Source organism: Malus domestica, chromosome 14, assembly GCF_042453785.1.
Source record: "Malus domestica chromosome 14, GDT2T_hap1".
In the NCBI taxonomy this organism is placed as follows: Eukaryota; Viridiplantae; Streptophyta; class Magnoliopsida; order Rosales; family Rosaceae; genus Malus; species Malus domestica.
In genome coordinates this window covers 4,500,695-4,516,068 of record NC_091674.1, presented here as the reverse complement: position 1 = coordinate 4,516,068, position 15,374 = coordinate 4,500,695, and the positions used below count along the sequence as shown (strand labels likewise).

Here is a 15,374-nt window from a genome sequence, read left to right as displayed (position 1 = left end):
ATCGCACGATGTATGATAAGCGATCATGATCACAGAATCCTTAGGATTCTCAAGAAAAGATTCCGTCATAGAAACCATTGAAACCCTCCACCCTTAAATTATACGATACCCTTCAAACTCTATACGAAAATTATTGGGTATCATGTATCAAATTTTTTTTCTTTCCTTTTTTCTTTTATCAAGATATCAAGAAGCTACTAGGATAAGGAATTATCCCTACTCAGCTTGGCAAAATAATTTCGATGATGCTACTTACAGTTCTATTCAGATTGCTCTGATTAAAACTTTCAGTGGGGAGAATATTGAAATTTGGCCAAAGACCCCAACAACCACAGAGCAAATTCAATGATTTTGAATGACCAAGTTGCATTCGTGAAAATTCTAACATGTATAGCACCAAAAGAGAACTTTTGTCATTCTGTCGATATTTTGTGTAAATTTGTAGCTTGTCCAATTCATATTTGTATTTTCTTTTGTTGATGTGGTGCACAATATATACTTTATAAGTTTTTATCTTTAGACCATTGGCCTAATACAACCTATAGATGCAATTGCCTAAACTTATAATAACCCTTTCATCCAATAAAAGATGCTCGTAAAAATCCATATGGTGGCGGAAAATGGAGAAAATGTCGAATTATACAATTTTGCCAAACACAAGACTATAAGACCAATGGTAATCTACGTAATTTATGAGCACTTTTTTTAACCGTTAAATGTGACGAATTTATTCTATATTTAAGATATAAAAGGGTGACTACCATTAAATGTTAATATAAAGGTTGAATTATATATGCTTGCATTGCTCTAATAAGGCAGCGATCCAATGGTCTGGAAAGAGTATAGTTTCCCTCTTTCTTGTTTTCTTGACACAGCATGAATTTCTCTTTGCAAGCTAATGCATATGCACGCCAAGGGATAAGATATAGCAATCTGTATTATTATTTCTTGCTCCGTTTACCTTTTCGTTCATATGTCTTTCTTTTTTCTTTTTTTCTTTTTTTCTTTTGTCAAAAATTTTCATATAAGTCAGAAACAGTGTCTAAAAAATTGAAAGCATCCTTTCAAAGTTGATTGGTCAAAAATTGTGGGAGGTCGGCCAATTACAATGGAAATTTTAAATCTGAACTTACAAGTTTAAGTTGTTATACATAAATAAGTGAAATTTTTTATATTCGATTCTTAATAATATTAATGTAAATAATATAGCATATATTAAAAAAAAAAACTCAATAGGTTATATTAGTGATTGAGCAATATTATAAAAATTCAAGAGGATAATTGACTAAAATTAAAGTTTAAAGAAGAAATTAGCAACTCCTTACAAGTCGGGAAAAGAAGAAAAATCGCGATTACCTCAACAATTTTTCAACAATGTACGAGCATATGTTCTAAAATTAATTATATTTGTATATATATTGAGAAGGAAAAACGTGAACCGTTTGTGAGCAAAATACCAAAAAGAATTTGGTGCCCTCTTTAAAGGGTAACCTGAGACCAAACCAAGACCTCATGTTGCCGAGACATGCAGGCCCTCCAAACGAAGGAACAAAATTCATGGTCTCTTTCTGCATTTGGGTCACTTGATTAGGCGGCACATCATATCCATCCTAAAGAGGTTAAACATCATCAACGTCAAAGGTTTCCCATTTGATCACTCACAGTAATGTTAGCAATTGAACAAAATCTGCAGATTCAAATTCAATTCCACGAAAAAACAGCTCCACAAAATCGTCCTAACACGTGTACGACAATGATGCAGGGATGGACTCACTCAACGAGTTCAGATTTGATTGATTGATTGATATCATTGCCCCATCCATTTATCATATCTCATAATATTTTATATGTTCGAGTCAAGTTAACATCAATATTACGGAATTACATGTGTTTGATAAATAATAACCAAGTACAGGGGTACTTTGGTAACTCCCATTCCCTCTCTGGTTGCATTTTGCTCTATTTATAATGCGCACTCCAGTTGAGATCATGTTCTCATACCTCCAAACACCAAAGTGGAGCTCTCCTTGTAGCTAGTCTTCTTCTACTCTCAGCTCATTCCTTTTCTGTCAAATAATTGAGAATAAGGTATGGAGCGGTTACTTACTTGCATTTGCATGTTTTTCGTTCGATGTTCATTTGGACTTACAAAATCTCAAATTGACAAAAAATAACAGTTAAATTGCTACCATGTTAAGTATATGACGATGCAAAATGAACCCAACTATATATCTTTGGATCTAGTGTTTCATTATACATTATGATTTTGAACTTACATAAGTAAACTATGATGCTGGCAAACTTATTTTCTTCTACATCTAGATATTTAATTTGTTTATATACATACTAAGGACATATATAGAAGATCAATTTATGATTAGGTTTCTGTATATGAACCATGCACCCCTACTTTTCCCTCTCCTCTCCGTTTATCTACTGAAGCCCCAGAAATTAAGTTTTCTCTCTTTAAACTTCCAACAAGACATCATAAATGCTCCTACCTTAAAAGTGCCCAAGAGGTAGATATATACCTACCTCATCCAAAAGTTTACAAAAAAATTGTGCTTCTGGTTTCCAAATTATAAACCCGTGTAATTTTATCATTATATTCACTCATTGAGTAGAGGTACATCTCGTTTTTGCTCAATTATATATCACCTGCATACACAAGAAATTAACTAAATTCGTACATATTGTTTTGGTGAAAGATGGAGAAACCAAACTCATCTGGGTTGGCAAGGACCAAGTCCGAACAATTGGTGGAAACTATAGCCGCGGCGTTCAAGTCACCTCCGTCAGGCGATGCCACTTCAATGGTTGAAGGCGGATCAACCCTATCGAGGAAGTCAAGCCGGCGCATGATGGGGGCGTCACCGGGGCGTGGTAGTGGCAGTGCTGGAAAAAACACACACATTAGGAAGTCTAGGAGCGCCCAATTGAAGCTGGACCTCGATGAGATCGGCAGTGGCGCTGCCTTGAGCCGCGCCTCTAGCGCCAGCTTAGGGTTTTCATTCTCCTTCACCGGCTTCACTGTGCCCGCTGAGGATATCGCCGACTCAAAGCCTTTCAGCGACGATGATGATTTACGTAAGTACTTGACACTTTAGTAAATTTCATGCAAGTGCTTAGTAATTTTCACAAACAATAAAAAAAAAAAAGTAAAAAAAGGTCTCAACAATTAATTAATATATATAGTCCATGCTCGTCACCCACATGCATATATCGATTAAAAACACTATAAGTTGAAGAAAATTTACATATTAGTTATTTACTTATGATCTGTTTGCGGTGTGCATATGTATTATATGACATGTTTTTGCATTTAATGTTTTTTTGGCTATGTTTGTTATTTTTATTTTGTAAATTTATGGTGCATGTTACTCTCCACTCTCCTAACCTTTATTTCCCAACATGTGACTCCACTCAATAAAAAATTTAATTCAATATTAATTTCCGGGTTTTATATATAATATTTTCGATTTGAATAAAGTATAATATAAGTTGAATATACATGTATAAATAATGTTATTATTAATAATTCAAACGATTCTTCTGAAATCTTTTGTGTAAACATAAGTAAGGAATTTCACTTACTAGAATATAGGACAACTTTTTTTTAATTACCAGTAACAACTTCCGATAAATACAATATCTGTTTTGACATTTGGGTCATTTTACAAAGTGTTAAGCTAGCTAAATGAAGAGGATGGTGTCTGAGATTGATTGGTGAGTCCTAGCCAGCTAGGATAGAGAAACTAAAAGTAACTCTAATGATAACCTAACATTGAGTGATATAAAAATATACGACTCAAAAATCCACATGGCACGTAGCATTGAAACACCAAAAGTGAGCTTTTGGTTGAGGTGTTCACTTGGTAGCTAGAGAGAAAGAGGCCACTGAGGCAGCTTATGAAAAAAAAAGAAAAAGTGAATAGTCTTTACAATTACATGGAAATGTGAAGTTAGTTAGCGCCCCTGCTCCCAGAAAATAGGAAAATTTTGTCTTCCTCCCACACACTGATTAAGAAATCTTACCTACAAAAAATAAAGGACAATTTTCATTTTCTTACTTTCGAAATTTTCACTTTATTACTCTTAATTATTTTCATGCCTAAAGTTACGTTTTTTTTTTTCTTCCTAAAATCATACATCTGTTAGTCTAGCAGTTGAGTCATCTGTTAAATGATGATGTGGTGCATGACTAGACACTGACTATGTAGAAATGTGACCATGTGGGCCCCACATGGACATATAAAACAATTGAAAAAAATTAGAACTTATTTTTTTTTACAAAGTGAGAATTACCAAAAAATTGAAGAAGAATACATTAATTCAATTTAACATTTTACATGAAACTGTTTTCCTTTAGAATTACATAAAATTAAGTATTAAGTCTTGTTTTGTTCAAAACAAAAAGTATTAAGTCTTGTATTGTTTGTATAACTATATTTTCCAATTTTTCCTTGTTTTACTTCTCTTTGAAACGTTAGGATTGGATTGAATTGAGAATCGACTTCATGTTTTTTACTAGAACAAAAACTAGTCATGTGGGTCCCAAATATAGGTGAAATGAGACTAATCTTATACCTAAATAAGACTTTTGGTCTAAAGAAGATGCTGAACACTAAAATATTAAATTTAACATTAAGTTATAGTTTAATAGAAAATATACTTATATATTATTGTTAAAAATAAAAACACAAGGATAAGATAGATATATTTTTTTAACTCATTATTATTAATGAAAAGGAAAAGGGTTCGAAAAAGTTAAGTGCAAACCGAACTAGATTATGAAGGCCTTCAAACTCTGTGTAACAATTTTTCTAGCTGTAATTTGTGCCTCTTTCCAAATACGGGTTCGTCATCCAAGGAAGAAATGATTATTGCACTCATAAAATCAAGCATTATAAAATGTTGCTACTATTAAAAAAAGAGTAATGTTAGGGAAATTAAATTTGTAGACAAAATTTTGTAAACTAAATGATATGGAAGTGGATGATTGGATTATTACTTATGCGTTGAGAAACGTGATCATTACTTTTGGTGACACATCATTTAGTTTGCAAATTTTGTCTACAAATTTAGTCTCTCTAGCATTAACCCTCATAAAATCATCTAAACAATGTTTATTGCTTGTGCCACAAGTAAGCACTGTTTTTTACACTAGTATTCAGCTGCTACCAGTCAAATAATGCTAATTAATAACAAAAAAAAAACCCTATTATCCAATGTATATTGCAGGAGAAGACCTTGAAGCTGGCATCACCAGGAAGCCAAAATTCCAAACAGAACCCACACTGCCATTATATCTCAAGGTTTTTCTTCCTTTCAAGTATTTACGTACACAAGTTACAGCTTACGAGTTGCCATGTTTTCCATGTATGCTTTTCTTCTACCTTTTTCTCCCAAAACCCTTGCAATATTTGCAAACTGCATCTGCCGCCGCCGGTGTACGATTCAAAAACCTGTTCGGGTTCAACCTTAGCATCGATGAGAAATTGATGTGATACTTACTGTATTTGGGCAGGCAAGAATGGAGATTGATCATCTAGCTAAACACATCAAAGGGTGGTCCATAGAACATGGCTAGCAATATATTAGTATGGTCAGGTTCAGTCTTGTACAGAATTTCATTCTATATGATGACTTGTTTGTACAAGACTTGCCCTTATGTTTCCAACCCAAAAAAGATTCATCATATAACTAAATCACATAATCTACTTTTATCTAGGGTTCTAGAACTACAGCGAATCGCGGGTTTTACACCCTTCAGTAACTAGTTTAGAAATCGGCATTGATTAGGGTTTAGGGACACCAAAAGCATCAAAGGAAAGAAGGATATGGACAGTCTGATCTGTTAAGGTTCTGGAAATGTAATTAATTCCTTATCTTTCGACTTTGCAATAAATTTGAATCATTAATATAAGTAACTAGTTAGGAATCCTAGTAATGAAGGCTAAATCTTGCTGTTGTTTATTTATCTCAGTTCACAGATGTGACATACAAGGTCATTTTCAAAGGAATGAGGACAGCTGAAGAGAAGGATATCTTGAATGGGATTACTGGTTCGGTTAACCCCGGTGAAGTTTTGGCCCTGATGGGACCATCAGGAAGTGGAAAGACCACACTCCTTAATCTTCTTGGGGGCAGGGGAAGCCAAACCAATGTCCGCGGTTCAATTACCTACAACGATAAGATATATTCCAAGTACCTAAAGAGCAAGTATGAATCTGGAACCAAGTTTTTTCACCTTGATAATACATAGAGTAAAATGTATAGGAGAAACAGAAACTATGTGGATAGGTATTATAATGGTCATGCATAATGGCATGAAACATATGGCAGGATAGGGTTCGTGACTCAGGACGACGTTCTATTTCCTCACCTTACAGTGAAAGAGACATTGACATATGCAGCCCTCCTACGACTGCCAAAGAAATTGATGAAAGACCAGAAGGAAAAACGAGCGATAGAAGTCATCTATGAGCTAGGCTTAGAGAGGTAAGTTCTCCTTCTACCGGTTTCTGTTGGATTTTGGGATTCCTTTAAGTATTGTCATCAATGGAATACCTGAATGATAGATATAGATATGACGAAGACTATTTTAGGAACTACCGATTTTGTTACTAGATTAAAAATCCAACCTGCAAAAATTCTTGATATGCACAGGTGCCAAGACACTATGATCGGTGGCTCCTTTGTCCGTGGGGTATCAGGTGGAGAGAGGAAGAGAGTTTGCATTGGCAATGAGATCCTAATCAACCCTTCTCTTCTGTTTCTGGATGAACCAACTTCTGGCTTGGATTCTACAACTGCATTGCGAATCGTTCAGATGTTACAAGACATAGCAGAGGTATGCAATTAGAATAGACATTCACAGACGCCAATGCTGTACTATTAATATGAACACAAAGCAAAAAGTGAACTTCGTTTGTATGGCAGGCTGGCAAGACTGTGGTGACAACAATCCACCAGCCATCGAGTCGACTCTTCCACAAATTTGACAAGTTGATCCTTCTCGGGAAGGGAAGCTTGCTCTACTTTGGAAAAGCATCAAAAGCAATGGTGTATTTCTCATCCATAGGATGTTCTCCACTTATTTCCATGAACCCGGCAGAGTTCTTGCTAGACCTTGCAAATGGAAATTTAAACGATGTTTCTGTACCATCCGAATTAGAGGATAAAGTGCAAATGGGAAATTCAGAAGCAGCTGATACAAGAAATGGAAAGCCATCTCCGGCAGTTGTGCAAGAGGTAAATCTTACGGGACACAAGTGATTTTTGTTAACAAGAGATGGAAAGTATACTTATATGGTGTTTCTATTTGGAAGCAGTATCTTGTGGAGTGCTACGAGACACGAGTTGCAGACAAGGAGAAGAAGAAGATTATGGTTCCCCTTCCCCTCGATGATGAACTGAAGTTGAAGATTTCATTTTCGAAGCGAGAATGGGGAGCAAGCTGGTGGGAGCAATTTTCTATCTTGTTCTGTAGAGGAATTAAAGAAAGAAGGCACGACTACTTCAGCTGGTTGAGAATCACTCAAGTTATCTCCACCGCAATAATTTTGGGCTTGCTCTGGTGGCAGTCAGATGCCAACGATCCCAAAGGCCGGGAGGATCAGGTAAATACTTCTCTTGTCAAATCAATAAAATTTAACTGACCCGTTCAATAAGTAATGTTTTGTGTGACCGTCGCATTGAAAAATCTCTCCCTTGATACTCAAACCCTCCTCAATTTACATCAAAAGAAAACCACCACTTCACAGAAAGAAGGCCACTTCATGGAATATACAATCAGTTCTAAACGTACAAACTTAACCCTAAATTGCAGGCAGGGCTTCTTTTCTTCATGTCAGTCTTCTGGGGATTTTTACCCGTCTTCACAGCAATCTTCACATTTCCTCAAGAAAGAGCAATGCTGATGAAGGAACGATCGGCTGACATGTACAGATTAAGTGCATATTTTGTTTCTAGGACTACAAGTGACCTCCCACTTGATCTAATGCTACCGGTTCTGTTCCTCGTTGTTGTATATTTCATGGCTGGCTTAAGGCCGAGTGCTGAAACCTTCTTCCTAAGCATGCTTACAGTTTTCCTCTGCATTGTGGCTGCGCAGGTATGCCTATTTGCAGCTACTAGTTGAGAATATTCTATGAATATTTGCACTACCGTACTTAACTAATTACAAATGGATTCGAAATAGGGACTCGGACTCGCTATAGGAGCTACATTGATGGACCTAAAGAAAGCCACAACTCTTGCTTCAGTAACTGTGATGACATTCATGCTTGCTGGAGGTTTCTTTGTGAAAGTAAGCATACAATCCTCTATTAAAAGCCTATATTTTGTCAATAAATTCATCAGTGAAAATTACAATTCATAAGATGGAAATTTTAAGAGTCTAACTCAACATGTTATTCACAATGTTGTAGAAAGTTCCGGTGTTCATTTCTTGGATTCGCTATATGTCTTTCGACTACCACACATACAGGCTTCTTCTTAAGGTGCAGTACGAACACATCACACCGACCATTCACGGGTTAAGCACAGACTGCGGTTTAACAGAAGTTGTTGCCCTTATAGCCATGGTGTTTGGATACCGGTTCTTGGCATACCTTTCTTTGCGGAGAATGAAGCTTCAAGGTGGGGCATAGAACTCAAGGACGCCTACATCTTTTAAAAGCTATTGTCTAAAGCATGAGTTTCGATATTAACTGAGGAAAACTAGTGAGGTTCCACTGATCTGCAACTTATGCCTTCTCTGTTCCAAGAATTTGTTAAATTTATCTCAGGCAGCATGTGAAAAATCAGATAGATTGGTTAGCTGGCTAATAGCTAAAACACCATATCGAGAGAGAAACTTTAGAGTTGTTTTTGGAATATGTAAACTCTAGGTAACAGTGGAATTCATATCAGAAACTGTACTTTGTATGCCAATTGTAATCGACGAAAACTCAGTATGATTTTACTTGACTCATGAATGAACTTTATTGAACTACCGGATATGTTTTAAAAATGCTGAAGCTTTGTTTCTGCGAAACGATTAATTAAGTAGGTAACCAAGAACTTCAAACTAAATAAAATTACCAAAAGCTGTCACCCCATGTTAAACAAAATTAACCAAAGTGTTCCTCTGGTAGCATTTGATAATAAGGTTTTGGCAAAGAACCCGTCTGAAGCCTTTTTCCGATGGTCCGACCTGCATGAACACCAAAATAACATAAACAAAATCATCTTTCGACAAATATAAATACTATTATATTTGCGTCATGGGATGATCCCCGCGTGCTAGAGGGAGGACTGGAAAGTTTGTGTAAAGCATATAGTTTGGATTTGTCTTTTTAGGCATTCAGCGTCCTCTCCGCCGGCATGCTTAGCGAGGGAGCCATCTTCTTTGGGTCAGTGAGGACTGAGGAGTACAGGACAAGAGCTTCCACTCAACGAGGAAACCCCAGCGGAATGGTCAACTAAGAACTGGCACCTCTGCCCTGAACAACTATGATGTTAGTAACATTGTCCCTGTAAACAAAGAATAGATACATTTCGCTAAGGACTCTGCAATTCCTCCACCACCACCACCAACAGGGTGGTTAGTCCAACCAGAATGCCTGTCACATGTAACCTGTCAAAAACATAAATGAGGAAACAAGAGGAAAAGCGCAAGATATGACCCAAAAAAACACCCATCATGTAAGCTTTGAAATCACAGACAACAGGTTAGTGTTAGGCTTAGGAAACAGAAGTGCAATAAACCTCGCGACGAACGAACCCAAACACAAGAAGAATAACAATATCATCTAAAAATATCGTTTTATTTTTTATCTTTTCAAGTAACTGCATCAGATTCTATTTAGGACTGATATCTCAAAACTTTGAAGGTTTCAGTATTGTCAACTGTATCAATAACACCAGTGTTGCAATCAAAACTTGGACTCCAAGCTTCCTCTTTTCCTCCCCCGTCATCCACAATCCCAGAAGCGGTTGGAGCAAACACCCCATGGGTTTCAGCAAGTAATTGCTCTGTAAAACTTGGACTCCAAGCTTCCTCTTGTACTACTCCGTCGGCGACAATCCCAGAAGCAGCAGGCGAAGGTACTTCTAGGGTTTCGGCCTCTGACATACTTGGAACCCAAGGTGGCTCGCCTACTGCTCCATGATAATATCATGAATAGTGATCACATTCACATGTTGTGACTATTGTTGGAAATTCAAATCAAAACAGGTTGTAAATGGCAGCTGCTAGCTGTTAGTTTCTTTACAGGTTGTATTCACACTTGCTGCAACTGCAAAGACTAAAGTTTTCTCCATGTGCCAGCTGAAAGTGTGTTGAAAGACAGCAGATGTGTGCTGCCATGCTGTGTGCTAGCCGAAAGGTTGTGTTTGCAAGCTGGAAGGATGCAATGTATGTGTGTGCCAACTATCCAAAGTTGCTGCATGTGTTTGAAAGAGTGGAAAGATGGTAAACACCATCTTTCATTGTATGTGTTGTTGTATTGTTTATCAATTTCAGTTTTGTATAAATAGGCCATCTTGCTAAGCCTTAGAGCATCCCATCCGAATCCCATTTCCCATTCTCATTTTCAGCTTGTAAGCTATTGTGTTTGTAAACTCTCTTTTCATATATCAAAGTGCCTTGTTTCCCAAAGCTTGTAGCTTCCCTCATTTCTCTATTTTTGTCCAATTTTATTGAGAGTGAAAGTGAGAGGTGTGATAGAGTTTGTAAACTTATCACCCACATATTTTGGTATTGAGTTAGTAAACTTCTCAATACCAACAGTTGGTATCAGAGCCAGAATACCATTCTGGCAGGTGCAGCAGTTATGGCATCCAACTTAGTGCAGCTCCAAGTTCCCACATTGAAGAAAGAAAATTATGAAAGATGGTGCATCCAATTCAAAGCATTGTTTGGATCACAAGAGCTATGGGAAGTTGTCAGTAATGGGTATGTTGTACCCACTACCGAGCAAGAAGCCACATATACTGCAGATCAAAGGAACACTTTCAAGGATTTACGAAAGAAGGACCAGAAGGCGTTGTATCTTCTCTATCAAGGATTAGAAGATTCAACGTTCGAGAAGGTTGCAGAAGCAACAACGAGCAAGCAAGTATGGGACACACTCAGTATAATCTACAAAGGAGTAGATCGAGTCAAGAAAGTGAGGTTACAGTCACTTCGAGCAGATTTTGAAACTGCTCACATGAATGAAGGGGAGAGCATCTCCGACTATCACTCAAGGCTCATTGTGATAGTAAATCAAATGAGGAGAAATGGCGAGAGACTCGATGAAGTACGAGTTGTGGAGAAGATACTCCGGTCACTCACATCTAAGTTTGAGCATGTGGTGACTGCCATTGAGGAATCCAAGAATTTGGAGGCGATGAGCGCAGAGGAGCTACTAGGATCCCTCCTAGTTCACGAGCAACGCATTCAGAAGAATGCAAGCCCCACAATGCTAGAGCAAGCTTTGGAGTCAAAGTTGAATATTGACAAACCAAATAAAGGTCGTGGGCACTCACGTCGTGGGAGTTCATCCAACCGTAGCCGAGGACGAGCCCGAGGAAGAGGTCGAGGCTATGAACAAAACCGAGGTCAATCTCAAGAGTGGAGATCTACCCGAGGAAAGACGCATATCCAATGTCACACTTGCAAGCAATATGGACATTATGCAAATGAATGTTCATATAAAAATGGTGAGCATGTCAACATGGCAGAATCAAATGGAAATGCTGGTGAGGAACTTACAGTCTTGCTAGCACACCATGATTCCAGTAGCCAACAAGATGTTTGGTATTTGGACTCTGGTGCAAGCAATCACATGTGTGGAAAGAAGGAGTTTTTTGCCGAACTCAAAGATGGGGCCTATGGATATGTAAGTCTTGGTGACTCCTCAAAGTTGCCAGTTGAAGGCAAAGGGAAGATCAAGATCATCCAGAAGGATGGTAGAGAAGAATACATCTCCGATACCTACTACATACCAGGTATGAAGAGCAACATTCTGAGCATTGGTCAACTGCTCCAGAAAAGGTATATTATACATATGGAGGATATGTTTCTCACTCTCAGGAATGCAAGGAGAAAACTTATTGCACGTGTTCAAATGTCAAAGAACCGAATGTTCCCGTTGAAGTTGAACACAAAGATTGGGAGTTGCAACATCGGTGTAATGGAAGATGAGTCATGGAAATGGCATCTTCGATTTGGCCATCTTCATTTCAATGGCCTAAAGTTGCTGTCAAGTGGAGGAATGGTTCGTGGTCTACCCCAAATTGAAGCCACACGCCAAGTATGTGAAGGTTGTGTGCTTGGCAAGCAAGCACGACTATCGTTCCCTGTTGGTGATACATGGAGAGCAAAGGCACCACTGCAGTTGGTGCACACAGATATATGTGGTCCATTGGATCCCATGTCTTATGGAGGTAATAGGTATTTTATTACTTTCATTGATGATTTTAGTAGGAAGACTTGGGTTTATTTTCTCATGGAGAAGTCGGCTGCCCTAAGAATCTTCAAGGAGTTCAAGGCACTCACAGAGGCTGAAAGCAACCACAAGCTTGTGGCTGTGAGATCAGATAGAGGTGGAGAGTACACCTCCAATGTTTTCCAAGCATACTGCAAGGAGCAAGGAATTAGGCATCAACTGACTGTTGCCTATACCCCACAGCAAAATGGGATAGCCGAAAGAAAGAATCGAACCATTCTTGACATGACAAGGTCCATGCTTAAGGAGAAGAATTTGCCAAAAGAATTGTGGGCAGAAGCTGTAGCTTGTTCGATTTATTTGTTGAATCGATGTCCAACAAAGAGTGTCAAGAGGATGACACCACAAGAAGCTTGGAGTGGATATAAGCCGAGTGTTGCACACCTAAGAGTTTTTGGGTGTGTTGCATATGCTCAAGTTCCAGAAGCCAAGAGGTGAAAGCTCGATGATCGAGGTGAGAAGTGTGTGTTTGTGGGCTATAGTGAAGAGTCCAAGGCATACAAGCTCTACAACCCACTAACTGGCAAGCTAGTGGTTAGTAGAGATGTCATCTTCAGTGAGGAAGAGGCATGGAAGTGGAACAACAAAGAAGTCAGTAAAGAGAAGATCGTCTCCACTAATTTTGAAGAACCAGAAGTTGTACCACCTGTTGAGCAACAACCTGCTCAAACAACCACAACAACTCCATTGCACAGAACTGCAAGGAGTGGTCCTACATCTAGTGAAGAAAGCGGCTCTTCAACTCCAGTGAGGCTAAGAAGTCTTACCGAGATATATGGACAAGAAGAAGAAGAAGAAACCAACCTTTTCTGCTTGTATGCAGACCACGAGCCTCTCTCATTCAATGAAGCTGTGGAAGAAGATCGTTGGAGAATAGTCATGGAGGAAGAAATCCATGCTATCGAGAAGAATGACACTTGGGAGTTGACAAAGCTCCCACCAAATCAGAAGGCTATTGGTGTCAAGTGGGTTTACAAGATCAAACGCACTGCAGATGGGAGTGTGGATCGATACAAATCAAGGCTTGTAGCAAAGGGCTACAAACAGAAGTACGGAGTGGACTATGATGAAGTCTATGCTCCAGTTGCAAGACTTGACACGGTAAGATTGCTAATCTCTCTTGCCGCTCATCATAAATGGAAAATTTATCAACTAGATGTCAAGTCAGCCTTCCTTAATGGAGTACTTGAGGAAGAAGTGTACGTGGAACAACCAGAAGGCTTTCAAGTACAAGGAAAAGAAGATAAGGTGTATCGTTTGAAGAAGGCTTTGTATGGCCTTAAGCAAGCACCACGAGCTTGGAACTCAAGGATTGACAACTACCTTCACCAAAATGGATTTCAGAAATGTCCATACGAGCATTCAGTTTACATGAAGAATGGTGCAAAAGGGGAGTTCTTAATTATTTGTCTCTATGTAGATGACTTGTTGTTTACAGGAAACAATGAAGCAATGTTCTGTGAGTTCAAGCAATCCATGTTCAGTGAATTTGAGATGACTGACAATGGATTAATGTCATACTTTCTTGGCATAGAGGTGAAGCAAGAAAGTGACGGTATCTACATCTCTCAACAAAAGTACATGAGAGATATATTGGAGAAATTCAATATGGATAAGTGCAATATTGTCAACACTCCAGTTGCAACTGGATTGAAGTTGTCTAAAGAAGGAGAAGGTGAGTTTGTAAACTCAACTATGTACAAAAGCTTGGTTGGAAGTCTAAGGTACCTTACAATCACAAGACCTGATATAGTTTATGGAGTTGGACTCGTGAGTCGGTACATGGAAACACCAAAGGAGTCTCATTGGCTGGCAGCCAAGAGAATTTTGAGGTACATAAGAGGTACTCTAAACTATGGTCTGTTTTATAATTTTGGTGAAGATGCAAAATTATTTGGTTATTCAGATAGTGATTGGGGAGGTGACCAAGATAAAAGGAAAAGCACAACTGGCTATGTGTTTTTTCTAGGATCAACAACTTTCTCATGGACTTCAAAGAAGCAATCAATTGTTGCTTTGTCATCATGTGAAGCCGAGTATGTTGTTGTAGCCTCAACAGTGTGTGAGGCAATTTGGTTAAGAAATCTATTGAAGTCAGTGTGTCATCCACAAGTGGAATCGACTGTGATTCATGTGGATAACATGTCTGCAATCAAGCTTGCAAAGAATCCTGTTCAACATGGAAGGAGCAAACACATTGATACCAGGTTCCATTTTTTGAGGGATCATGTGAAGCAAAAGACAATTGAGCTTGTCTATTGTCACACGAAGGAACAAGTGGCAGACATCTTCACTAAGCCACTACCAGTTGAATCATTTCGGCTACTACGTGAAATGCTAGGAATGAAGGCGTTTTGATTTGAGGAGGTGTGTTGGAAATTCAAATCAAAACAGGTTGTAAATGGCAGCTGCTAGCTGTTAGTTTCTTTACAGGTTGTATTCACACTTGCTGCAACTGCAAAGACTAAAGTTTTCTCCATGTGCCAGCTGAAAGTGTGTTGAAAGACAGCAGATGTGTGCTGCCATGCTGTGTGCTAGCCGAAAGGTTGTGTTTGCAAGCTGGAAGGATGCAATGTATGTGTGTGCCAACTATCCAAAGTTGCTGCATGTGTTTGAAAGAGTGGAAAGATGGTAAACACCATCTTTCATTGTATGTGTTGTTGTATTGTTTATCAATTTCAGTTTTGTATAAATAGGCCATCTTGCTAAGCCTTAGAGCATCCCATCCGAATCCCATTTCCCATTCTCATTTTCAGCTTGTAAGCTATTGTGTTTGTAAACTCTCTTTTCATATATCAAAGTGCCTTGTTTCCCAAAGCTTGTAGCTTCCCTCATTTCTCTATTTTTGTCCAATTTTATTGAGAATGAAAGTGAGAGGTGTGATAGAGTTTGTAA

General features: G+C 38.3%; 1 protein-coding gene across 1 annotated transcript; it reads left to right on the top strand.

The window, feature by feature from the left end:
- The first annotated feature begins 1,887 nt into the window (after nt 1-1,887).
- Nucleotides 1,888-8,998, top strand: LOC103454194 (ABC transporter G family member 22-like). The gene is made up of 11 exons (XM_008393787.4): nt 1,888-2,088; nt 2,709-3,087; nt 5,242-5,315; nt 5,987-6,222; nt 6,346-6,501; nt 6,670-6,853; nt 6,943-7,254; nt 7,335-7,622; nt 7,832-8,116; nt 8,204-8,311; nt 8,433-8,998. The coding sequence occupies exons 2-11, from the start codon at nt 2,709-2,711 to the stop codon at nt 8,652-8,654; spliced, it is 2,244 nt and encodes a 747-aa protein (XP_008392009.3). The 5' UTR covers nt 1,888-2,088; the 3' UTR covers nt 8,655-8,998.
- The last annotated feature ends 6,376 nt before the right edge of the window (nt 8,999-15,374 follow it).